The sequence below is a fragment of the Cygnus atratus genome, chromosome 19, assembly GCF_013377495.2.
Source record: "Cygnus atratus isolate AKBS03 ecotype Queensland, Australia chromosome 19, CAtr_DNAZoo_HiC_assembly, whole genome shotgun sequence".
Classification (NCBI taxonomy): Eukaryota; Metazoa; Chordata; class Aves; order Anseriformes; family Anatidae; genus Cygnus; species Cygnus atratus.
This window is the reverse complement of record NC_066380.1, coordinates 6,713,040-6,736,438: the sequence shown is the minus strand read 5'-3', so window position 1 is coordinate 6,736,438 and position 23,399 is coordinate 6,713,040. Positions and strand designations below refer to the sequence as shown.

The window sequence follows — 23,399 nt, the reverse complement described above, 5'->3', positions numbered from 1 at the left end:
CTAGACATAGATTTGCTTCAGAAATACTGGCTAAGGAAGCAAAAAAGCCAGACAGTGCCTGCTGGCAGGCAGGGCTTTCCTTGGCAGCCAGCAGGGTACGGGGTCCTTGCCAGCCCTCCCCGGGGGCAGGAGAGGGGCTGGAGCAGGGCAGGCGCCACAGCACGCGGCCAGTAGAAGCAGGAGCCTGAAGTCCGGGGGGAAGGTGAACTGGCACCACCGCCAGCCCCTGGCACAGTCTCGTGTTCCTGAACACTGCGTCCCTGCCAGGGCTGCGCTCAGCGGCCGCATCCTGCCCCGCTGTGGGGACGGTGCCGCAGCTGAAGCATGGCTCCAGCAGCCACCTGGGGGCCAGGGCAGCCTGTCCTCTTCCACCATGAGCTGGATTCACCTTCCCCAGCCTCCCAAAGCCAGAACATCCGCACCTTTCAGTCCCAGGGCCCCCCAGCCTCCCCTTCCTCTGAGGCTCCCCGCATCCCTCGGCTCTTCGGGCTCACTTTTCCTTCTCCAGCTGCCTCGTGTGTGAACTCGCTGCGAGGCAGGATGTGATGATCTGCGTTCTGGAGCTGTCTGAGCTCACTGCTTTCGAGATGAGTCACTTCCCTCGGAACTGAGCAGCAGGTGGCTGTGGAAATGGAAACCTGCTGCTGCAGGAGCTGCAAGCCTTCCACCAAGGGATTTGCTCCCAGCACTGGGGGGCTGTTCTCCATGACAATTCAGTGCTGAATTACAGGGTCACAGGAGCACCAAGCCTGGGCTTAGAATCACCGAATCACTAAGGTTGGGAAAACCCTCCAAGATCACCTGGTCCAATCATCCCCTTACTGCCACCAAGCCATGTCCCTCAGCACCACGTCCGACCTTTCCTTGGACACCCCCAGGGACGGTGACTCCACCACCTCCCTGGGCACCCCGTCCCAGTGCCTGACTGCTCCTTCTGAGAAGAAACGTCTCCTCATTTCCAACCTGAACCTCCCCTGGTGCAACTTGAGGCCATTCCCTCTGGTCCTATCACTGGTTACCTGTGAGAAGAGGCCGACCCCCAGCTCCCCACACCTTCCTCTCAGGCAGTTGCAGAGAGCAATAAGGTCTGCCCTGAGCCTCCTCCAGACCAAACACCCACAGTTCACGGGACTTGTGTTCCAAACCCCTCACCAGCTTCAGAGCCCTGCCCTGGGCACGCTCCAGGGCTTGGCGCATTCCCTTCAGAAAGCTGAGGGCTGCAGGGCTCCAACCACAGGCAGCTGGGGCAAAGAGGAGTGTGAGGGTAGGGGTGAGATATGGGGGCAGGGGGTGAGATACGAGGTTACAGGTGAGGTATGAGTGTACGGGGTGAGACATGAAGGTTCAGGCAGGTAAGATACGAGGGTAGGGGTGTGATGCGGGGGTATGGGGTTAGGTGTGAGGGTACAGGGTGTGATATGAGGGTACAGGTGAGATGTGAGGGTATGGGGTTAGGTGCGAGGGCTCAGGTGAGGTGTGAGGGTATGGGGTGTGATGTGAGGGCTCAGGGTGAGACACGAGGGTTCAGGCAGGTGAGGTGTGAGGGTACAGGTGAGACATGAGGGCGTGGGGTGAGACACGAAGGTTCAGGTGAGGTGTGAGGGCACAGGGGGAGGCGCTTGGCCCCCAGCCGCCGCCGCCTCCAGCTGCCCCCTCCCCTGCAGCCCCGCCCCCCGCACAGAGCCCCTCAGCCCTCCACCTCCCGCCACGCTCCGGGCGAGCCGCGCCTACATTTCCCACCCCACCTCGCGCTCCGCTATTGAGCTCTCCCTCGCTGATTGGCCGCTCGGCGGGAGCGTGACGAGGGGGCGGCGCGCTGATTGGCGGGCAGCGACCCGGAAGGACGGGGCGGGCAGGGGGCGCCCGTCGCTATGGTGAGCGGGGCCCGGAGCGGGGGCCGGGGCCGGGGCCTGGAGCGGGCCCGGGCCCGGGGGAGCGGGGCCGGGCCCCCCCCCGCGCCGCCCTGACGCTCTTTCCCTTCGCAGGCCACGGCGACGGACCGCGCGGTGGGCTTTGGCCTGGTCGCCTTCAGCCTGGCGCTGTTCGCCTACTACACGCTGTGGATCGTGGCGCTGGTACGGGGCCGCGCGGCGGGGCTGGGGGCGAGCCCGGGGACAGCCCCCGGGTGGCGGTGAGGTGAGCTCCCGGCCCGGCGGGGAGGGCTCGGGTAACGCCGGGCCCTGGGACAGCCCGAGCCCGGGGGTTGAGCGCTCCTCGGGGCGCGCCGGGTGGGGCAGGCAGCGGGGGGGCCGCCTGGGAAGCAGCAGCCCCTCACGGGCGTCCCGAGGTGCGAGGGGCGCGTTCGGCGTCGGGCCGGTGGCATCGCCCCTGAGGCCGGAGCTCCCCCGGCGGCTCTGCCCGCGGCTGTCCCGGGGCTGGTGGTGCAGGCTGAGGAGCTGTAGGTGAGCGCCCAGCAGCGCGGGAGCCGTCACGCTGCGCTCCGGTGTCCTCGGGAAACGAATCCCGGCGGGATCCCTGTGAAACCAGGCCGGTGTCGGCCGTTCCCTTTGGGCGGGCAGAGCGTCGGGGGCTTGGTGTGGCCGGGACAGGCCCCCGCGTGCCCCTCACCAGCCCTGCTGGAGCCCTCGGCCTCCCGTCCGTCCCCCTGCACTCTGCAGCTGCTGCGCGGGGGCTTCACCACGTAGGTCCGGGCACTCTTTAATTAGCAGTCCCCTCGAGCCTGATATTTCCGTCCTGCTTTTGAAACCAGGCGGCCGCACGTGTGCGTGACCTGCAGGTGGTGCCCCCCTGCTGACCGCCCGCTCTCTCTCCCTGCAGCCCTTCATCGACAGCACCCACGCCATCCACCGCTTCTTCCTGCCCAGGGAGTACGCCGTTATCATCCCCGTGGTGGCCGGGCTGCTGCTGCTGCTATTTATAGGTGAGCGTTATTTTGGTTGTTCTAATTAGGGCCTTCTAAATGAGGAAGAGAGAAGGGGGTTGCTAGGGGGGTAGCTAACGCACAGTGCTTGTGACGCGCTGCCCGTGGCTCCTGCAGCAGCTTGGCGTGGTGTGGGCCCTGGTGGTGGGCTCTGTGCGTGCACACGCGCGTGTAACTGGCTCCTTGACCCTCTGGATGTAGATTTGTTTCTTGCTCGCTCCGCCGAGATCCTGTTCCTCACTACAGCGTGTTTTAGAAGTGCCCCTAATTAGATGTTTTCTGACCTAATTTGTTCTCTCCCGTGGCAGGCGTTTTTATAATGGTGGTGACGTGGAAGAGCAGGAAGCCTGCCAAGAAATCGGAGTGAAGGGCCGGCAGAGAGATGAGGAGGAGGCCCCCGCCCTGCAGCGCCCCGGCCAGGAAGAGGCTGCAGCACCGCGCGGCCGCCTCCTCCACAGCTCGCTCGCAGCCGCGGCGCCGAGCTGGCTGCTCTCCCTCCCCACATTCCTTCCTGAGAAGCAGCAGCCTCGTGGAGTTTACGACTTACTGACCAAAAGGGAGCAGAACTGGCTGACGGGACTCGCCAGGAGAGGGCCCAGAGCTCTGGCTCTGAGGGAGCTGCTCCCCAGCTGGGGCTACGTGCGGCCCCTGTGCTTTGGCTGGGCTGTGTGGGAGCTGCTGGGGCGCAGCCAGCCCAGCCAGACCCCTGTCAGGTGCTTGGCCCCTGGGTAGTCCTTCCTCTCTGCTCCTGCTGTGTCCGCTAGTTTGTTCCCTGTTTGTTTGTTTTTTTCTAACTTTATATACTGTTTGTGTTTCTTTTAAATCGGATCCAAGACTGTGAAGAAAGAAAATAAGGTTTGGGGCTTGGAAAAGGCAGTCTCGTGTTCTCCATTTGCCTGCTGGAAGGGCTAACTAACGGTGGTGCTGCGGGCTCTCAAATTTCGGAAGGACCCCCCGGTGAGGCCGGGCTCACAGAGGACGCAGGGACAGTGCCACTGTCCCCTCCTGCAGCGTCCAGCTGAGGCCGTGGCCATGCCCTGGCTCGCAGAGGAAGCGTTCGGCTCCCCCTCTGTGGTGGGAACCGCATCCAGCAGCCGTCAGCTGGGCTCCTGCCTGCACCGGGCCCTGCCCGGCAGCACCCGGCCTCCCCCGTGGGCCCCTTCTGGCAGCAGCCCCTGCCCCGAGCCGCGCTGCCAGCAGCTGCCCCGGGCTGTAGCGGGCTGGCTTCGCCCCCAGTAAAGGTGTCTGCAGGGTCTCCATCTTTGGCCCCCTCCCGTGCCGCGTGCGGAGGTGCAGCTCCAGCCTCGTCTCCTGCCTCGGGGAGATGAGTTTGGGCTCGGGGGGCTGGAGAAAGCAGGGGGAAGAATTCCAGTTGTGCGGTAGCAGCTCCGGGCTGGGTGCAGCTCCTTCCTGGGACACCTCCAGGGCAGACCCTTCCTCGCAGCCCCCCTTGGGGCGCTGTTTTGTAGGGGGGCCCTGCCCGCTATGCCAGGTCCCCTGCCCCATGGAAGGGGCTCTGGGGACACGGGATGTGTGCACAATGCCGGGTGGTGCCCCCTGAGCCCCCCGAGCTACCCCCCACCTGGGTGGCCAGTGCTGGTGAGGGCTGGGTTGCCCCAAGGGCACAGGTCTGCCCCTGGCCCTCACCCCCACGTGGCCCCTGCCCCACCGGAGGCCCCACGCCCTGCTCACGCCGCATGTCCTTGTCCTGCCACCCACAGGTCCCCCGGCTGCGGGCCCCCGTGGGGCTCTGATGGCAGGGACCCGGCTGGTGGGACAGAGAGGGGACAGTGCCCGGGCTGACACTGCCGGGGGTCATGGTGAGCGGTCTGTGGGCTGGGGAGCGCAGCGGGGTGGGAGCACGGAGGGCTGGGGCGGTGCCAGGCGCGAGCTGCCTCCGCTGGGCTGGAAGGGGCCGGGGCTGGGCGCTGGAGCACCCCACAGCACCGCTGCCCCCCTCGCCCCGTCCCCGCAGCCACCACGGGCACCCCGTCTCCCCCCAGGCTGCTGCAGCAGGGGGAACCCCAGCGAGCTGCCCGCCCGGCGGGGGGCTCCGGCTCTTCCAGCGGGCGCACCAGCGACACGACCACCTCGGCCTCTTCGAGATCGGCCCCGAGCACGAGTTCTACCTCCTGACCTGCCGGCTGCGCGCGGGGCTCAGCGCCGCCACCCAGGTGGCCACTGACCACCCGCCCGCGGTGAGAGCCCTCCCCGCGCCCACCCAGGGTCCTGCACTGCCCCCCTGGGGGCACACTCACCCCCGTGTCCCCCCCCCCCCCACCCCCCCAGGACACCCCCTGCGACGGCGACTGCGCGGCGGTGCTGAGGCAGCCCCGCGAGGTAGGAGCCGTGGGGGTGCCCCTGCGCTCCCGGCCGTGCCGCGGCTCACCGCGTGTGCCGCTGCCGCCGCAGGGCTTCGAGCTGCACACCTACGCCGGGCCGGCCTTCGCCCGCCTGCGGCGCGCGCTGGGGCTGCCGGAGGAGCAGTACCAGGCGGCGCTGAGCTCGCGGTACTTCCAGTTCGCCAGCAACTCCAAGAGCAAGGCCCGCTTCTTCCTGACGTGAGCGGCGCCGGGGCGGTGGGCAGCGGGGTGCTGCGGGTGCCCCCAGGGCCCCTGGCCGTCCCCGTGCCCCCCAGCCACGTCTCGCCCACCCCGGGCAGGACGGACGCTTCTTCCTGAAGACGCAGACGAAGCGGGAGATGCGCTTCCTGCTCGCCAGCCTGCCCCGCTACCTCCGGCACCTCGAGGCGTTCCCCCACTCGCTGCTCGTCCGCCTGCTGGGTGAGGGCGGCCGGGGTGGGACCGGAGGGACTGGGGGGGGCTGTGGGGCGCCAACCACGGCCTCACGGCGCTCGCCCCCGCCGCCCCCAGGCGCCCACAGCATCGTCCTGCCCTGCCGGAGGAAGGTAGGTGCCCCCACTGCAGCCCTGCCCCGTCCCCAGCGCTACTTCAGGGTCACGCAGAGCGGCTTCTTCCCCGCCGAGGGGGATCCTCGAGCGGTGAGTCGGGGAAGGGCAGGGCGTCCGTCTGTCCTGCCAGGCCTGGGGTCTGTCCACTGAGTGCTGCCCACGTCTGTCTGTCTGTCTGTCCTGGGGGTGGCTGTGTCCTGTTGTCCCAGGGCACGCGATGTCCGTCTGTCCTGGCAAAGCCAGCGTCTGTTTGCCGCCTCCCCTTGGTGCGTGGTGTCCGTGTGTCCTGGGGAATGGTGTGTGTGTGTGTGTCCTGGGGAACGTGGTGACCATTTGTCCGGATGAACATGGTGTCCGTCCGTCCTGGGGAAGGTGGTGTCCATCTGTCCTTGGTGCCTGGTGTCTGTCTGTCCTGGGGAACGTGGTGTCCATTTGTCCTGGGGAACGCTGTGTCTGTCCTTGGTGCCTGATGTCTGTCTGTCCTGGGGAACGTGGTGTCCGTCCATCCCTGGTGCCCGGTGTCTGTCTGTCCTGGTGCCCGGTGTCCATCTGTCCGGCGCCTTCCCCCCCACGCCGGGCTGGCTGTCGGGACGGAGCCGCTCGCCCCCCCGCAGGTACGACATCAAGGGCTGCCGCGTGGACCGCTGGGCCGAGCCCGCGACCGCCGTGGTGCCGAAGGACCTCAACTCCGAGGGCAAGTCCCTCGTCCTGGGTAAGGCGCGGGGGGCACGGGGGGGTGCACGGCGAGGCGCCGGGGGGCTGAGGCTGCCCCGCGTGCCGCAGGTGCCCAGCGGCCGTGGCTGCTGCGGCAGCTGGAGCTCGACAGCCGCTTCCTGGAGGAGCTGCGGGTGCTGGACTACAGCCTGCTGCTGGCCGTGCAGCCCCTGCTCCCCGACGGGCGCGCGGCACGGTGAGTGGTGCCCAGCGAGGGGGCAACGGGCTGGAGCCCCCCCCCCCGTGTCCCTGCTCCGTTTTGGGGGGCTGAGCCCCCTGCCCGCCTCTCTGCAGGTCCCCGGCGCTGTGCCGTGTCCTGCTGGGCTCGGGGACGAGCCAGAACCAGCGCCCGCTGCCCGGTGGCAGCAACCCCCTGCACTGCATCGACGGGCCGCAGCGGCGCTACTCGGGGGGGCTGGTGGATCTCTTCACCGCCTACACCTTCCGCAGGCGCCTCGAGCGCCTCTGGAAGAGGATCCGCTACCGGGACGGGTCCTTCTCCACCCTGCACCCCGCTGCCTACGCCCGGCGGCTGTGCCGGTGGGTGGAAACGCACAGCGAGTGACGGCCGCGCTCGGAGCTCGCCTAAAACCCCATTCCTGCACCAGAAGCTGAGCGGAGATGTATTGTCTGGGATGTGGACGGAGGGCACCTGCCACCCGCTCGCCTGCCCAGAAGTGTCCCCAGAAATGCTGCCCTGCCCCGGGCTGAGCCTCGCGAGGCTGCGTGCCCGCCCCAGGGCGTTCGGCTCCCCGTGGGATAAGCGGGGAATGCCGCGCTGCAAAGGGCAGCGGCCCTAAAAATAACCCTGCGGGAGCAGCCGGCAGCATCACGAGGTGGCCGTGCTCCAGCCCAGGCTGAAGGTCAGGGCGCTGGGTGTGCCCCGTGCGGCTCGAGGTGTCCTCAGCACCGCGCTTTGTGCCTCAGTTTCCCCCCTCGCAGCCTCTCTCGGGGGGCAGCGGGGTCCCCGCACCCCGGGGGGCTCCTGCGCTGTTTCTGGGTGCAGTCCCTTGCTCCAGTGTCCCCTTCGCCTTCCAGGACCCCCACCTCCCCCCCCGTGGGCCAATGTCCATGTCCCTCTGCAGAATCCGACCCCACTCGCGCCGTGCTCCCCCCATCAGCATGGGGTCTCACACCCTGCATCCAGGACAGCCCACGTGCCGTGGCAGCGTCCCACATCCCCCTGCTGAGGTGCTGTGGGGCCACCCCGTGTCCTGTTGCCTGCAGCCTGGGCAGGTTGGGCAGGAAGAGAAGACAGAAACACAGTGGATAAAACCCAAACCCCCCCTGTGAAGCTGCTGGCACGTGGCAGGGCAGCCCGCACCCCAGCCTCGGGGGACGCAGTGCTACCGCCAGCTCCGAGGGAGCTGAAAAATTAAACAAAATCCGCTGCAGGCCATTCGGGAGCGATTCCTGCTTGGCGTGGGATGCCCAAGGGTGGGTGGGCGCTCTGGCCCATCACGGGAGGGCTGCTGGCCGGGGTTCCCCGCACAGACATGGCCACTGGTGTGCCGTGCCACCATCGCCGCCTCTTCCATCCCTGCCGAAGCCTGCGGGGATGGCGCAACCAGCTTTGAGGCAGTGGTGGTTTCACCCTGATGGGGAGCCCAGCGCCTCAAAGAGTGGGAGAAGATACACAGACAGATCTCAAGGGCTGCAATAAGGACAGCGTGCCGCTCCAGCACGGGGCCCCACAGGCCTCCTGCTCCTGCGTGGGCTCCTCCACATGCCACAGGGCAGCTCCTGCCCTCCTCCTGTGCTGACGCGCTGGCTGCAGGGCTGCTCCTTGCATCTCTCAGCCCTCTCTCCCTCAGCTGCTGGGGCACGGCACTTTCTTCCTTCACTCTGCTCTCCCAGAGGCCTGCCCAGCTCTGGCCACCAGCGGGTCCCTTTTGGGGTACCTGGCACTGGCTCCCCTCTGACACGGGGCAGCTGCTGGGCTCTGCTCCCAGAGCCCCCCCACAGCCCCCCTGCTCCCACCCCCTGCCACGTAACCCCAGTACAAAGGTTGTTTCTCTTATTTCCTTGTCTTTTGCTTGGAAAAACAAAGTCCAGGGGCAGGGGGCAGCTGCGGGCAGGCGCCTCGGTCCTGGTGCCAGGGGCTGCAGGTGGGTGGCTTGTGGCCCCCCGAGGCCATCAGCCAGGATGGGGGCGGCAGGAGGCCAACCTGCCCCAGCCCCAGTCCCCAAATAGCCCCCGGGCCATTGCTACTGCCCCTGAGCGCGCAGCGAGCTGCTCTGGGCTGGGGGGGCGCAGCGGTGAGAAAGGGGCTTGGGGACGGGGGGGACGGGGGGGCTGCAGGGACCCCCGGGCTGGGAGAGGGCTGGGAGGGCACCGCAGGAGGGGGGCGAGGAGTGGGGACGGGTGCCGGGGCCCGTCCTGGCTCTGCCGGTCCCGGGGGACGCGGGCTGGGGGCCGGGGTCGGTACCGGCTCTGCCCCTCCGGGCGAGCGCTCGGGGGGCGCACGGGAGCGCTGCCGGGGGCTGGGGGCGGCTCCGGGAGCTGCGGGGGGCGGCTCTGTGCCGGGGCGCACCGGGACGGGACCGGGGCCGGTAGCAGGGCGCACCGGGGCTGATACCGGGGCCGGTCCCGGGGCTGGTACCAAGGCGCACCAGGACGGTCCCGGGGCCGGTCCCGGGCGCCGGGCGGCGGGGCCCGGTGCCGAGGCTCCCCCCGCGGGGGCGGTCCCGGCAGTGCCCGCTCGGCTCCGCTCCGCCCCGGCGCGGCGCCGCCAGCCGAGCCCGGTGCAGCCGAGCCCGGTGCAGCCGAGCCCGGTGCAGCCCAGCCCGGTGCAGCCGGGATGCGGGGCCCGGCGGTGGCCCCGGGGACCGGGCAGCGGCACCCCGGCTCCCGCTGCAGCCCCCGCGGGGGCTCCCGGCTCGGTGAGGGGGGGCCGGGGCCTGGGCTGCGCTCCGGGCCCGGGGGGAGGAAGCGGTTATGGGATGGGGGGAGCTGGGTCTGGGGGGGTGATAATAGAGGGAGGGGGGGTCCTGGGGTCCGCTGGGGGACTCGGTTCAACGGGAACGTCCCGGGAATGGGGCAGGTCCTGGATATGGGGGGGGCATGAGCGCGGGGAGGGGGGTGCTGGAGTACCGGGGGTCCCAGGAAAGGAAGGGGGCTGGTGCCGAGCTGCCCCCCATCACAGCTGGGGGGGGGTCCCGGACTGTGATGGGGGGTCCCAGCTGTGACGGGGGGCAGCTCGGCACCAGCCCCCTTCCTTTCCCCCCTCCCCGCCCCACTGACCCCAGCCTGCGTGCAGGGTGCGCGCCCCGACCCCCCAGGTAACGCCGGCTGCCCCCGCGGGACCCCCGCCGGCCGCCCTCGCCCTGCAGGATGAAGACGCTGGTGAGTACCCCGGGGTGCCGGGAGCGGGGGGCTACGGGGCTGGGGCGAGCCTGCGGGCATCACGGGGCTGCTCACCCCAAAACCCACACTGGGGCAGGGCCCTGCCCGGCGGCCCCGCTGGGCGCTTGGCACCCCCCTGGACCCCGGAGTGGGAGCAGGGGCTCGAGCCTGGCATGAGCACAGGAGCTCGGCCCCACGGCACGCAGCCATGCGGCGCGTGGGTCTGGCTGCGTGCAGGAAGTGAGTCACGCGCAGGCACCGGCGGCTCCTCATCCCCACCCCAGCGAGCGCCCGAGCCCATGCGTCCTCCCCCGAGAGGCTGGTTTTGCCGCGAGGCATCCCGGTGCCTCTCCGAGCACCCGACACGGGGCCAGCGCACGTGGCCTGAGCCTGGAGAACCTTCCCCGCTCTGCTTCCAGATCCGCTTCTTCCTCGCCCTGGTGTGCGTGGCCGCCGTCTCCGTGCTCTACGTCCTGCTCTGCTCCCTCGCCTGCCTGCGGCCCTGCTGCCGGGCGGCACGGCGCTGGGACGGCCCCGCGTACGCTGCGCCCGCCGTGCTCAGCTTCCAGGGGTACAGCCGCGTCCCCGACGGGCAGGTGCGTGGGGACGGGGAGGGGACAGCCTGACCCCCGCTGCCCCCGTGCCTCAGTCTCCCCTTCCTCAGGGAAGGGTGAAGCGGGCTGGGGAAACGGGGAAAGCGCTGGCACCCGGAGGGGTCCATGCTGACGGCGCGTGTCCCCGCAGCCGCTGCAGCGAGCGCTGTGCCGCCGCTGCGCCGTCGTCTCCAGCTCGGGGCAGATGCTGGGCTCGCGCCTGGGGCAGGCCATCGACGGGCAGGAGTGCGTGCTGCGCATGAACCACGCGCCCACCGCCGGCTACGAGGAGGACGTGGGGACGCGGAGCACCGTCCGCGTGGTGTCGCACACCAGCGTCCCGCTGCTGCTGAGGAACCAGCCCTACTTCTTCCAGCAGTCCCAGGAGACCGTCTACGTCATCTGGGGGCCCCCCAAGAAGATGAGCCGGGAGAAGGGGGGCTCCACCTACCGGGCGCTGCTGAAGGTGATGGAGACGTACCCGCGCCTGCAGATCTACACCCTGACCGAGGAGAAGATGGCCTACTGCGACGACGTCTTCCAGAACGAGACAGGGAAGAACAGGTACCGTGGCCTCACCCCGGAGCGCTGACCCCCGGGGCCAAGGCCCCTGCTCTAGCCGAGCCCCTGCTGGGTGTCCATCCGTCTGTCTGCCCGTCCGTCCTCCAGCGCGGCCGCCTGTGCGTTGCAGGGTGAAGTCGGGCTCTTTCCTGAGCACGGGCTGGTTCACCATGATCCTGGCCATGGAGCTGTGCGAGCGCATCCGCGTCTTCGGCATGGTCAGCGACAGCTACTGCAGGTGCGGGGCCGGGGGGCGGCTGGCGGCACCGGGCACCGGAGGGGCCGCATCCTGCTCAGCTTCCTCCCTGCGCCGCCAGGGAGAAGAACCACACGAGCGTGCCTTACCACTACTTCGAGAAGGGCCGGCTGGACGAGTGCAGGATGTACCTGGTGCACGAGCGGGCCCCCCGCGCCGGGCACCGCTTCATCACCGAGAAAGCCATCTTCTCCCGCTGGGCCAAGAGGAGGGACATCGTCTTCACCCACCCGTCGTGGGCGGGCGGGTAGGAGCGGCGGCGCGGCGCCACGGCTGCCTCAGCCCTGCCGGTGCCGCGGTTGGAAGCCTCTTGTTGTACCCCCAGGTCTGGTGGGTGTGTGGGTGGCGGCGGGGGGACCCCCACCCCGTGCCAGCGCGTGGGGGACGGGGCTGGACCCACTGAGCCCCCCCAGCTGCAGGCACCAAGCTGCCTTGGACACAAGGGGACCTCGCCGGCACCACCAGATGGATGTTTGCTGTGGGATTCAGCGTTCGGTGACATGAGGAGGGGAAATTCAGCCCCCACCAGCCACTGCCTCGTCCCAGGATGGAGCCCCAGTGCCACGGGACCTGGTGCCATGTGTGGGGCACGGGGAATGGGGCCGGGCTGACCCCTCCGGACTGTCCCCAAGCTGCCACCGGGACAGGGCTCCGCGTGCCTCCTGCCCCCCAGCCCAGGGCCACGCGCCCTGGGAGCTCCGAGTTGCCTTGTCACAAGTGCCCTTGGACCGAGACCAAAGCAAACGCGCCCATTAAAGCCTTCGTAACTCCACGGGCCCCGCGCTGCGCCCGCGGCGGAGACAGGAGCCGGAGGTGCGTGGGTGGCGGGCGCGTGGGGACGGGAGCGGGGAGGCACAGGGGGGTAGCTGGGGGCTGCCAGCTCCTCGTGCCCTGCCGGGCTATAAATACGACGGGGATTTGATGGACGGGGTTAGAGCGATGCCCAACACGGAGCAGGGCGCTGGAAGGGGTTATTTGTGACGCGGGGGCGGCGGTGCTACGGGACGGGAGCTGGCCCCGATGTGGCTGTGTGCCCGGAGAGAGGGGGCGAGCCACGGGCACGGCGTGCAGGGTGCTGATAAACGGCTCCTGGGACGGACGGAGCGGCGAGGAGGGCGGCAGAGCTGTGGGGTGCTGGGCTGGGGTCACGTTTGCTCCTGTTTCAGCCGCTGCCGGCGCTTTGGGGCTGTTCCTCGGGGTTTTGCCAGCGCAGCTCCCCACGCACGCCGCTCGCAGGAGAGGCCGGGGAGCTCCTCGGCCCCGCTCCGCAGCGGAGCCAAAAACCCCGGGGACGGCCCCGAGTGGGTCCGTGGGCTCCGTACCACATCAGGACCTCGCAGCCCCCACAAAATGAGTGGGGTGCCGAGGGGGCACAGCGCTGCGCCACCCCGTAAATGCCGGGCACCCACGGGCACCCGGCCACCCACGGGCACCCCCAGCCACCCACGCCCCCCCGGCGCACCCCATGCGCTCCCCGTCGGGGCGGGCGGTGCTCGGATCCCCCCCAGCGCGTCCCCGCCCCGGGCAGCGAATGCGCGCGCGCGCGCGGCCGGCGAGCCCCGGGAGCGCGCAGCAGCGGCGGCGGCGGCGCAGTGCGCAGCGGAGCGGGCGGTCCGTCGGGCTGTCCGTCGGTCGGTCCGTCGGGCTGTCGGTCCGTCCGCCGGTCGGTGGGTGTGTGGCTGGCACCGGGGCGGGGGGGGGGGGAAGGGGGGCGCTGCACGGCCATGGGGGGGGCAGCGCGCACCGGGCCTGGGCGGCTCCGGGCCCCGGCCCGCCTGGGAAATGCAACGGGGGCAGCCGGGGGGGGGGGGGCCGAGAGGGAGGGGGGGGGTCATAGGGGATTCCCGGGCACCGGGGGGGGTTGCATCACGGAAAGGGGGGGCTGCATCCCGGGAACACGGGGGGTTGCATCCTGGGAACGGGGTGCTGCGTTCTGGGAACGGGGGGGGTTGCATCCCGGGTACCGGGGGGTTGCATCCCGGGAACCTGGGGGGCTGCATCCTGGGAACTAGGGGGCTGTGTTCCGGGAACAGGGGGGTTGCATCCTGGAAACCTTGGGGTTTGCAACCTGGAAACCAGGGGACTGCATCCCAGGAACAGGGGGGTTGCATCCCCTGGGAGCCGGGAGAGCTGCTTCCCGGGTACTGGGGGGGCTGTACCATGGGAACTGGGGGATTGCATCCCGGGAACGGGGGGGCTGCATCCCAGGAACCAGGGGGGTTGCATTCTGGGAATCAGGGGGGGCTGCATCCCAGGCACGGGGGGCCTTCATCCCGGGTACCAGGGGGGCTGCATCCCGGGGCTGGGGGAGGATTTGCACAGCAGAGCACAAAAGCTTCTCACTGCGGGGGCGCAGGGAGGGCTCGCATAGCGGGGTGACACGGGGGGGCGGCAGGGGCTGTGCGCCGGAGGTGTGGGCGGGTTTGCACCGGGGGGGGGGGGGGGGTTGGGGGTGGCTGGCAGCGTGGGGAGCCGGGCTGGCTCAGCGCTTCCCCGGCACGGCAGCAATGTGACCCCGGGTGCCACCATGGCCCTGGCGCCGGCTGGAGGGGCCCGGCAGCACCCCGCAGCTCGGGGGGCGCGCGGGGAGGAGGAGGCGGACGAGGCCCCCCCGGCACCGCTCGCCGCCCGCTGCAGATGAACGCCCTGGGCCAGGTAAGGGACCCCCGTGCTGGGGTCACCCGCAGCAAAACCCAGCGTGGGGGGGGGGCCTGGATCTGGCACCCCCATCCCTGGCACCTGCGTCCCATGCTGTACCGTGCTCTGCCCCATGCAGGGACGGGAGCTCCTGGCACCGTCCCCTCTCCACAGGGCAGGGGCACCATAAAATGCGGCCATTCCCTGGCTGTTGGTACCTTCCTGGGCAGCGACACCAGCCCTGAGAGCCCTTCGAGGCCCCCCCGGCGGGTTAAACACCAGCTGCTATGTAATTTTCCATCCCAGCTCCTCCCAAGGCAGTCAGTAAAGAGGCTTCGTTTTTTTTTTATATATTTCTAATTGCTCTTGAGTACTACCAGGCAGGAGTGGTGGTGACTCACTGAGGAGGACTTTCAAATATTAATCAGGGCAGGAGGGGGAAGAAGAGCGGGTCCCCCGCAGGGCAGGCATCCCCGGGTGCACCCACCCCGAGGCCGTTTTAATTGGATTTAGCCGGGAGATCCCGATCACCTTAGGCAGGGGGGCTGAGCGGTGTGCCTGCTGGCGGCTTCACCCACCCGATCCAGCGTTGAATCGAGTGGCTTTCGCCCCAGTGGTGCAGGGATAATCCATCCTGCCCGGAGCTCAGCATGGCTTGGGGATCAGCCCATCACGTGCGGCTCATTTTGGGGATGGGCCCCCCATTGTGGTGCTTTTTGGGGTGACCGCATGCCTTGCAGGTGCTCGCAGGACGCCAGCGATCGCTCTGCGCTGAGGCCGGCCGGGAGACATGAGCGGCAGCACGGTGAGTGCTGGGCCTGGTGCTGGGCGTCCCCTGGGGGTGCGTGGAACCCCCTTAAAAGCCAGCCTGCGGGGCTGGGGTCGGGGCGGCCGTGCCAGTGCGAGCTGTGCCGGTGCCGGGCACGGGCTGCCCCGGCCTTGGACCTTCCTGGCAGCTCCTCCTGCCTCTCGGAGGATTATTCACAGCAGCGAGCGCTTTCCTCCTTCGTCCTCCTCCCAGCTCTGCAGCCATTCCGTTACCTGTTACTGCTGGGGCAGAGGCATGTGGCCGAGAGGGGAAGGGGAGAGACGTCCCCATCCCCATCCCCGTGTCTCCTCGCTGTCCCCCTCGCCCTGCCTGCGCAGTGTCGTGCCGCTCAGTGCCTCCCCACAGCCTTGGGTGTTATTCTTTAATATCTGGAAGCAGCTGAGCATGGCCGGAGGAGGGGTTTGCAGCAGTGCGTGGGGGCAGCTCCTGCTAAATCCGCAGCCAGCGAGGGGGGAGCGTGTCGGGGCGCCGGCATCCCAGCGATTCTCCCATCTCCATCCCTTCTGGGAGCCGGCCGGGGGCCGCGGCACCTGATGCTCTCCCCCCGCCCGCAGAGCCAGCGCGCCGCCGTCTTCGTGGTCCTCTTTGCCCTGCTCATGCTGCTGATCATCTACAGCTCCAGCAACGGGACCGAGGTCTTCCCCTACGGCGCCCTGCGGGGCCGAGCCCGCCGGCCCCCCGACCTGCGGCGATGGGGGGTGAGCAGTGGGTACCTGCCCGTCTCCGGGAACAAGGTATGGCGGGGTTGGGACATCACGGCGGGCAGTCGCTGCCCTGTGGTGACGTCCAGCAGCACCGTCCCCGTCAGTGGGACGCCAAAATTCACCCTCTGACCCCGCTGGTCGTCCCCAGAGCCTGACTTCCCACTGCCACCAGTGCGTCATCGTCACCAGCTCCAGCCACCTCCTGGGCACCCGCCTGGGCGCTGAGATCGACCAGGCCGAGTGCGCCATCCGCATGAACGACGCCCCCACCACCGGCTACGAGGCGGACGTGGGCAACAAGACCACGTTCCGTGTGGTGGCCCACTCCAGCGTCTACCGCGTGCTCAAGCGGCCCCAGGAGTTTGTCAACAAGACCCCGGAGACCATCTTCATCTTCTGGGGGCCTCCCGCCAAGATGCAGAAGAGCCTGCTGAAGATCATCCAGCGCGTCAGCGCGTCCTTCCCCAACATGACGGCCTATGTCGTGTCCCCCGGTCGCATGAAGCAGTTCGATGAGCTGTTCCGGGGGGAGACGGGGAAGGACAGGTACCTCGGAGCCACCGCCGGCACATTGTCCCCTCTGTCGGTGGCCAGCAGGTCCCCAAGCAGGGCCAGCTCCCGGGGCTGCTCCATGGGGTTGGCTGCGGTGTCGGACTGGGGGGCTCGGGAGGGTTTGGGGGGGGGTCACCATCTCTTCATCGTGCCCCGTTTCTCCCCCGTGCCGTGCCCCAGGGAGAAGTCACGCTCGTGGCTCAGCACGGGCTGGTTCACCATGGTGATCGCGGTGGAGCTGTGCGACACCGTCCACGTCTACGGCATGGTGCCCCCCAACTACTGCAGGTACGGTGTCCTCCATCAGCCCCCCTCACCCCGAATCCCATCCCCGGGGCTCAGCCCATGCTCTCCCTGCAGCCGGCGGCCGCAGCCCCGCCGCATGGCCTACCACTACTACGAGCCCAAGGGCCCCGACGAGTGCACCACCTACATCCACAACGAGCGCAGCCGCCGGGGCAACCACCACCGCTTCATCACGGAGAAGCGCGTCTTCGCCAGCTGGGCCGGCCTCTACAACATCACCTTCTCCCACCCCGCCTGGCCCTAGGGCGGCCGTGCCGAGCGGGGACCCTTGGGAACAGGGACGAGGTCTCCTTGGGATGGGGTCTCTTTGGGACGGGATCCCCTTGGGACAGGGTCTGGGCCACGCCGTGCACCCCGGGGCTGATGGAGCCATCGGGGACCGCCTGCCACCGCTGTGCCCATGGGCTCTGCGTGCCCGTGGTGTGAAGGGTTTTGGGGTGGCGTGTCCCCTCCCATGGGACAGCAGGCAGGGGAGCCGTGGGGGCATCGCACGGGGGTTAAATCCTGCACAGACCCAGCTCCAAACCTCCCCGGCTGCCTCGCAGCCCACCACCCTGCGAGCACACCCGGGGGCGCTCCGGGTGCACCGTACGGGTCACATTGCTTTCACGGCAAAATTTTGGGACCCCCCCTGTTCTGCTCCCCTCTGCCATCCCCTGCACTGCCAGCCCCAGCACCCCAGCACAAATCCTGACGTTTTCAGTGGCATCGCCCCCATAGGGGGGTCCCTGCCCTGCCACCCAGGTAAGGATCTACCCACGGGGTGCCCACCCCAAAAACCCCTGGCCCCGTGCTTGCTGCGGGGAGGCTGGGGCCACACTGCCAAAACCTTTTCTATCGGCACCATGGGAATTTGGGGGCTTTGTTTTTTGCTTTTTTCTCCCCCCCCCCCCCGTCCTGGTCCCAGTGTCTGTACTCGTTTTCCCTCCCTGAGGCTGACCAGCGGGGCCGCGGGAGCCGTCCATCGTTTATTCACCGCTCATGAACTATTCAGGAGCTGGTGCATGGTGGCTGGGGGGGGGGCAGCAGGCTGGGGGGGGGGCTGTTATTTATCTCCTGGCGGTGGAAAATTGGGGGAAAATCTCTCAATCTGGTGTGTTTGGGTGCTGAGCCCCAGCAGAGCGCGGCGCTGTGCCTCAGTTTCCCTGGGGCCGTGGCAGCGGGGGGGGGGGGCCGCGCACCCCCTGTGCTGTCGGGGTTACACCCGGGGGGGGGGGGAGCTCAGCCCCTCGGGGGGGTCACCCCCGCGTTTTGTAGTGATTTGTACAGAATAAACCTTGCTGCAGTCTGTTGCCTTGGGCCCTGACTCCGGGCTGTGTTTTTGGGGCCGGGCGCTGCTTTTGGGGTGTGTGGAGTGGGGGGGGGGGGGGGGGGGGGGGGGGAGAACGGGACCTTTCGGGACCCCCCTACCCGTTTTGGGGCTGATCCTGGGGACTTGAGGGGGGGGGGGGGGGAACACTTTTTTTTTCGGGAGGGGTTGGAGCGGGGGGAGTCCCCCCCAGGACACCCAGCAGGGTGCAGGACCCCCAGCCCCATCGGGCCCCATAGAGCCCCCCGCAGCCCCCTGCGCGGTATCGGGGGGGCTGCGGGCGAGCAGCAGCGATTCCCCCCCCCCAGCCCGTGTGTGCCCCCCCCCCGCTGCCCGCTCCCGGCATGCTCCACGCCGCAGCATTATATACAGCTAGCGGTACGGGCAGGAGCTGCCGCCAGCAGGCAGCTGCCCGCCCCACAGCGCCCGGCCCCACAGGTCAGTGCCAGCCCCCCCCAGCCCCCCCCCAGCTCCCTATCCCCCCCCCCCAGCCCTGCGGCCGCTCAGCACCCCGGCCCTGACCCACCCGTGGGTGCCCCCCCCCCCACCCCCTCCCCACGGTGACCTTGGGGAGGGCGTTTGGGCAGCCGCTGCTCGGGGGTCCCCTGGGGGGGGGGGGCTTGGGGTGACCCCCCCTCCCCCCGTAAAGGACTTTGGGGGGGGTGGGATGGGGATGGTGGGGTGTGGGGTTATGTGGGCAGTGCTGGGGGGGGGTGGGGGTGGGAGCGGGGCAGCTCTGTGACCACTGGGGGGGGCTGGGGGGGCGTTGTATGGGGTGCTGGGGGGCATGGCAGGGGGTGCTGCACTATTGCATGGGGTGCTTGGGGGGTACATTGCACAAGGTGCTGGGGGGGCGTTTTATGGGGTGCTTGGGGGGGGCATTGCACGGGGTGCTGGGGGGCTATGGCAGGTGTTGCTGCACTATTGCATGGGGTGCTTGCTTGGGGGGGCGTTGCACGGGGTGCTGGGGGGGCATTGCACAAGTGTTGGGGCATTGCATGGGGTGCTTGTGGGGCATGGCAGGGGGTAATGCACTATTGCACAGGGTGCTGGGGGGGTGTTTTATGGGGTGCGGGGGGGGGAACATCTCACAGGGTGCTTGGGGGTCTCACAGAGCTGCTGGTGGCCTTGGCTGGGCCGCCAATGGGCATTGCATGGGGTACCAAGGGCACTGCTGGCGGTGCTGGGCTATTGCAGGGGTGCCGGGGCCTGGAGTTGAGGTGGGGGGGGAGGTGGCAGTGGGGCTGGGATGGGGTCGGGGGGAGGTTTGAGCTCCTGATGGGATGCAGTCTGCAGGGCACACCACACAACAGCTTTTATTGGGCAGCCCCATGCCCCCAGCACCATCCCGCTGAGCTCCCCAGCCCAGCACCCTCACCCCATCACCCCCAGAGCACCCAGCATGGCTCAGGATCAGGCCACAAGCCCCCCACCCCACCCCAAGACGCCAGGTCAGCACCAACCACCGAGCCCTCGCACCCCAGTGCCCCCCGTACCTGGGTCCCCCACAGGTCCCGCACCCTCCGGGCTCACCCCATGGGGACGACGCGGGGTTCGGCCCCCGCGGCGCAGGCAGGCCGTGACCCGGTGCAGGTTTCAGCCCGTCCATACTTAGCCCCTGCCCTTTCCCGGCTGTAACACGACCGGGAGAGCAGCGCGGATCCCTTGGCCCCGGTCTGGCCGGTTTGGGGAGCGCGGGGTGACGCGGGGCGGCCCAGCAGGTGGGTGCTGCGGGCTGGGTGCGGGCAGGCAGGGTGCCCAAACCCGCAGCGGGGTCCTGGGGGTACAGCAGAGTGCAGCAATCCCCCACCTCTGGGGCTCTGAGAGCGGGCTGACCCCCCAAAAACCATCCCCTAAAGCCTCCCCTCCAGCACGCGGGGAGCTGGAGCGATGTAGGTGCTGCCTCCATCACCCGGCGTCCCGGGGCCATGTGTCACCCCGAGCAGCACCGCGGGCACGGGGATGTGGTCAGGGCAGGGAGGTGCAGGTAATGTCACCCTGCGTCACCCGGTGTCACCCAGCACAGGGCGGGTGGCTGCCGGCAGCCAGGTAGGCGATGGCCGCGGGAGCCGAGCTCCCCAGCTCCTAAAGCCACGAAATTCAGGCAGCGTCTTGCCTTTCCGGTATATTTTATAAATTTTATAAATTTCAGGGCCAAGCTGGGGGGCAGGGCTTCTGCCCCACCACCAGCGAGTCCCCCAGCTTGGCCCCAGAGCTCGGTTTGAGACCTGCTCCGTCCCACAAGGGACGGGAAGGGAGAGCTGTTGTCTCAGCAACACCCCGCGCAGCCCCGGCCCTGGGGACCCCCGTGTCCCCGCCGAGCCGCTCACTCCTCTCCTCTCTTCTCCCTCCCTCGCAGCCTGAAGCGCTCCTCCACCCCGCCAGCATGTCGACAGGTGAGTGCTCTGCCGTCCCTGCGGCCAGCTCCTTCGTCCCCTTTGCTTCTGTCCCCTTTGCAGCCACCCCCTGGATCCCCTTTGCAGCTGTCCCCCTGTGCCTAATCCCCTGTGTCCCCCTTGTGCCCCATCCCCTTGTTCCCACCCCTGTCCCCTCTGTCCCTCTCGCACCCAACCCCTTGGACCCTTTTTCGTCCATCCCCTGGGTCCCCACCCCGTGACCATCCCCTGGGTCCCCTCTATGCCCACCCCGCCTTTGCATCTGTCCCGTGTCCTTGTATCCGCCCCCTCTGCCCTTCTCACACCCGCTCCCCGTGCCCATCTCCTGCCCCCCCCCCCCCCCTCCGTGCCCACCCCGTGTCCCCTTTCCCTCCGTCCCCCCCCCACCCCGTCCCCTGGTATCCGATTCCCTGATCCACTTCGCTTCCATCCCCTCTGTCCCCCCCTTGCGTCCATCCCCTGCCTTCTCCACTCGTGTCCGTCCCCTCTGCCTCCCCCTTGTGTCCACCCAGATCCCTTGGGGCCTCTTCCCACCCCCGCACCCCTCCGGCCCCCCAGCACCCCCATCTCCTGCCCTTCCCCACCCTCTTGGCTCCTTCCCCGGGCTCTCCGGGTGCCGGAGGAGCTGAAATTTCAGAAGGCCGAGCCGGGGGAGCTGTGCCGGGCGGCCCCGAAGCGGCTCACCGGTATTTTTAGCTCCCCTCGGGGCCGGATCCTGCAGGTGGGGGGGACCGTGAGGGGACCCCCCCCATGTCCCGCAGGCTGGGGTGCTCCGCGGGGTGCTGGCACCCAGCCTCTGCTCCCCAGCTGCCTGCCCCAGGCACTGCTTTTGGGGACGATCGGTCCCCAGGGGGCTTTAGGGGCTGCTGGGGGTCACGCCAGGCACTTGAGGTACCCGTGCTGTGCCAAGCGTGCCCCGGGCAGGACCAGGATCTGGCCACGGGGATGGATGTGGCCACCCAGGGGAGCCCTGCAGGTCCCCACCCCAAGGCTGGGGACAATGAGTGTCTCCGGGGCACCACAAGGTTCCAGTCCCAGGGCTGAGCCCCAGGGCTGAGGCTCCATGAGGTCTCTGTGCATGAGCACGTCCAGCTCCGATGTCCCAGACCGCCCAGGTGACGGGGACAAGGGGCACGCGTGGCCGCTCCCCATCGCGGGGTGGGCAGGGGTTGGTCCCCGTGCTGTGGGGGACGGCTCGTTCGACGGTGTCCTTTTGGCTTTTAGGTTTATTTATATATTTTTCTTTCTTTCCCCCAGAAAAGCTCAAGCACCACAAGATCATCTTTGTGGTGGGTAAGTGGGCGGCCGGGTCCTGCGGCTGGCGGGGTTGAGGTGGGACGGGGGTGGCCACGACACCAATCTGGCTCCTCGAGGCCATGGTGGGGGGCGCTGGGACCAGCAGGGACCACCGGCAAGGTGGCAGCACCTGATGGGACGTGATGGGACGCTCCTGGGGGTGATGCCACGGGTGCTGGATGAGGTGGGGATGCCCAGGTGCTGATGGGGTCATGGTGTCCTGGGTGCCATCAGGGCGGTGATGCCCATGTTCTGATGTTCGTGATGTGCTGGGTACCATCGGGGTGGGGATGCCCAGATGCTGATGGGGCCCTGATGTCCTGGGTGCCATCAGGGTGGAAATGCTCAGGTGCTGATGGGGGTCGTGATGTCCTGAGTGCCATCAAGGCAGTGATGCCCATGTTCTGATGGGGTCGTGATGTCCTAGGTACGACCAGGGCAGCGATGCCCAGGTGCTGATGGGGCTGTGACGTACTAGGCACTATCAGGGTGGCAAAGCCCAGGTGCTGATGGGGTCATGATGTCCTAGGTGCCATCATTTCAGTGATGCCAATGGTGTTGATGGGGTCATGATGTGCTGGGTGCCATCAGGGTGGTGATCCCCAGGTGCCAATTACCCACACCAGCAGCCCGTGCCACCCCAAGCACCGACATCCCTCAGCCCACACCAGGGGCAGCTCTCTCCATCCGTCTGGTGCTGGGCTTGGGGACCCCGTCCCCCTCCTCACCAGGCTCTGGGGACTGCGGTGGCTCTGTTCTGCTTCTCCGGCGTGCCCTCCAGCTCCCTGCTGTGGGCTGGGGCATTGTCACCACTTGCAGGTGGCCCCGGCTCGGGGAAGGGGACGCAGTGCGAGAAGATCGTGCAGAAGTACGGGTACACCCACCTCTCCACCGGGGACCTGCTCCGGGCGGAGGTCAGCTCGGGCTCGGAGCGGGGCAAGAAGCTGCAGGCCATCATGGAGAAGGGCGAGCTGGTGCCCCTGGTGAGTCCACGCGTGCCCGCTGTGGTGGCTGTGCCCCCCCCGTGGCCATACGGACAGGGTGGGCGAGCGGCCCCACAACGTCTCCGTACCCCGTCCCCAGGACACGGTGCTGGACATGCTGCGGGACGCCATGGTGGCCAAAGCCGACGTGTCCAAGGGTTTCCTCATCGACGGCTACCCCCGCGAGGTGAAGCAGGGAGAGGAGTTCGAGAAGAAGGTGAGGGCTGGTCCCCACACTGCGGGGTCCCCCTGAGGGCTGCGTGGCGCTGGTGGCAGCAGATCCCATCCCGACGGGGGGGCTGAGTTGTCCTCAGGGGGGACACATCGCTCCGGGATGTCCTCAGGGGTGACGGGGGGTGGCAGAGAGCCGGGGCTTGGTGTCCCTGGGGTGTCACGTGGGGGGTGCCCAGACCCACACGGAGGGTGCTGCAGGGTGGCACAGGGACATCCATGTGCCAAGCCCGCACGGTGCCAGCCCCCCCGTCCCTGCAGATCGCCGCCCCCACGCTGCTGCTCTACGTGGACGCGGGGAAGGAGACGATGGTGAAGCGCCTGCTGAAGCGGGGCGAGACCAGCGGGCGGGTGGACGACAACGAGGAGACCATCAAGAAGCGCCTCGAGACCTACTACAAGGCCACGGAGCCCGTCATCACCTTCTACAAGAGCAGGGGCATCGTCCGCCAGGTGAGCGGGCCCTGGGGGGGGGGGGGGATCAATGTGTGTGTGGGGGGCTGATACAAGGTTAGGGTTAACCCTGCTGGGTTGGGACCGACCAAAACCCCCCAAAAGGGGCTTGGAGGAGCCAGCACCCCCCTAACCCCTCCCTGCAGCTCAACGCCGAGGGCAGCGTGGACGAGGTTTTCCAGCAGGTCTGCTCCTACCTCGACAGCCTGTAGCCGTGCCGGCCGCCCCGTGCCCCCGGCCCCGCGCCCCCCCTCCACGCGCGCCGGCAGAGACAGCGGAAGAGGCCTTATCCTGTTTTCGTGGACAGAGCCGCGCGAAGGAAATTTCAAGGACATTGTGTTTGGCTCTTTCCCGTCTCTCCCCAGTAAAGTTCGCTTTAATGAGCCCAGACTTTATCTTTTTCTTCTGTCGGAGGAAATGAGTTTTTCTTTCCAGAGATTTT

At 68.5% G+C, this 23,399-nt stretch overlaps 5 protein-coding genes across 14 annotated transcripts; all 5 read left to right on the top strand.

Annotated features, from left to right (window-relative positions):
- Nucleotides 1–1,773: 1,773 nt before the first annotated feature.
- Nucleotides 1,774–3,753, top strand: DPM2 (dolichyl-phosphate mannosyltransferase subunit 2, regulatory). The gene is made up of 4 exons (XM_035555227.2): nucleotides 1,774–1,874; nucleotides 1,986–2,075; nucleotides 2,779–2,881; nucleotides 3,190–3,753. The coding sequence occupies exons 1-4, from the start codon at nucleotides 1,872–1,874 to the stop codon at nucleotides 3,246–3,248; spliced, it is 255 nt and encodes an 84-aa protein (XP_035411120.1). The 5' UTR covers nucleotides 1,774–1,871; the 3' UTR covers nucleotides 3,249–3,753.
- Nucleotides 3,754–3,913: 160 nt separating this feature from the next.
- Nucleotides 3,914–7,071, top strand: PIP5KL1 (phosphatidylinositol-4-phosphate 5-kinase like 1). Its single transcript, XM_050714655.1, is given in 9 exon segments — nucleotides 3,914–3,955; nucleotides 4,885–5,079; nucleotides 5,171–5,446; nucleotides 5,544–5,664; nucleotides 5,755–5,882; nucleotides 6,002–6,036; nucleotides 6,407–6,504; nucleotides 6,576–6,702; nucleotides 6,801–7,071. Coding segments are annotated over 9 exon segments (1,293 nt in total).
- Nucleotides 7,072–9,233: 2,162 nt separating this feature from the next.
- Nucleotides 9,234–12,033, top strand: ST6GALNAC4 (ST6 N-acetylgalactosaminide alpha-2,6-sialyltransferase 4). 2 transcript variants are annotated; one of them, XM_035555323.2, is made up of 6 exons: nucleotides 9,234–9,388; nucleotides 9,766–9,851; nucleotides 10,271–10,447; nucleotides 10,596–11,008; nucleotides 11,114–11,243; nucleotides 11,323–12,033. In XM_035555323.2, the coding sequence occupies exons 2-6, from the start codon at nucleotides 9,840–9,842 to the stop codon at nucleotides 11,662–11,664; spliced, it is 1,074 nt and encodes a 357-aa protein (XP_035411216.1). In that variant the 5' UTR covers nucleotides 9,234–9,388; nucleotides 9,766–9,839; the 3' UTR covers nucleotides 11,665–12,033. The 2 variants fall into 2 exon arrangements, with proteins under 2 accessions (XP_035411216.1, XP_035411217.1); XM_035555324.2 differs by having other exon boundaries at nucleotides 9,236–9,388; nucleotides 11,136–11,243.
- Nucleotides 12,034–12,815: 782 nt separating this feature from the next.
- Nucleotides 12,816–17,589, top strand: ST6GALNAC6 (ST6 N-acetylgalactosaminide alpha-2,6-sialyltransferase 6). Of its 9 annotated transcripts, none has more exons than XM_035555319.2 (7): nucleotides 12,816–12,928; nucleotides 13,767–13,916; nucleotides 14,639–14,703; nucleotides 15,282–15,461; nucleotides 15,580–15,977; nucleotides 16,164–16,271; nucleotides 16,344–17,588. In XM_035555319.2, exons 3-7 carry the CDS (start codon nucleotides 14,689–14,691, stop codon nucleotides 16,531–16,533), a joined length of 891 nt encoding a protein of 296 aa, XP_035411212.1. In that variant the 5' UTR covers nucleotides 12,816–12,928; nucleotides 13,767–13,916; nucleotides 14,639–14,688; the 3' UTR covers nucleotides 16,534–17,588. The 9 variants fall into 9 exon arrangements, with proteins under 9 accessions (XP_035411212.1, XP_050570576.1, XP_050570581.1 ...); XM_035555320.2 differs by having other exon boundaries at nucleotides 12,835–12,912; nucleotides 16,344–17,589; XM_050714623.1 differs by having other exon boundaries at nucleotides 12,841–12,932; nucleotides 16,344–17,581.
- Nucleotides 17,590–17,951: 362 nt separating this feature from the next.
- AK1 (adenylate kinase 1) lies at nucleotides 17,952–23,340 on the top strand. The gene is made up of 7 exons (XM_035555274.2): nucleotides 17,952–18,036; nucleotides 19,958–19,994; nucleotides 21,252–21,287; nucleotides 22,110–22,273; nucleotides 22,374–22,490; nucleotides 22,766–22,957; nucleotides 23,104–23,340. Exons 2-7 carry the CDS (start codon nucleotides 19,985–19,987, stop codon nucleotides 23,167–23,169), a joined length of 585 nt encoding a protein of 194 aa, XP_035411167.1. The 5' UTR covers nucleotides 17,952–18,036; nucleotides 19,958–19,984; the 3' UTR covers nucleotides 23,170–23,340.
- Nucleotides 23,341–23,399: the final 59 nt, after the last annotated feature.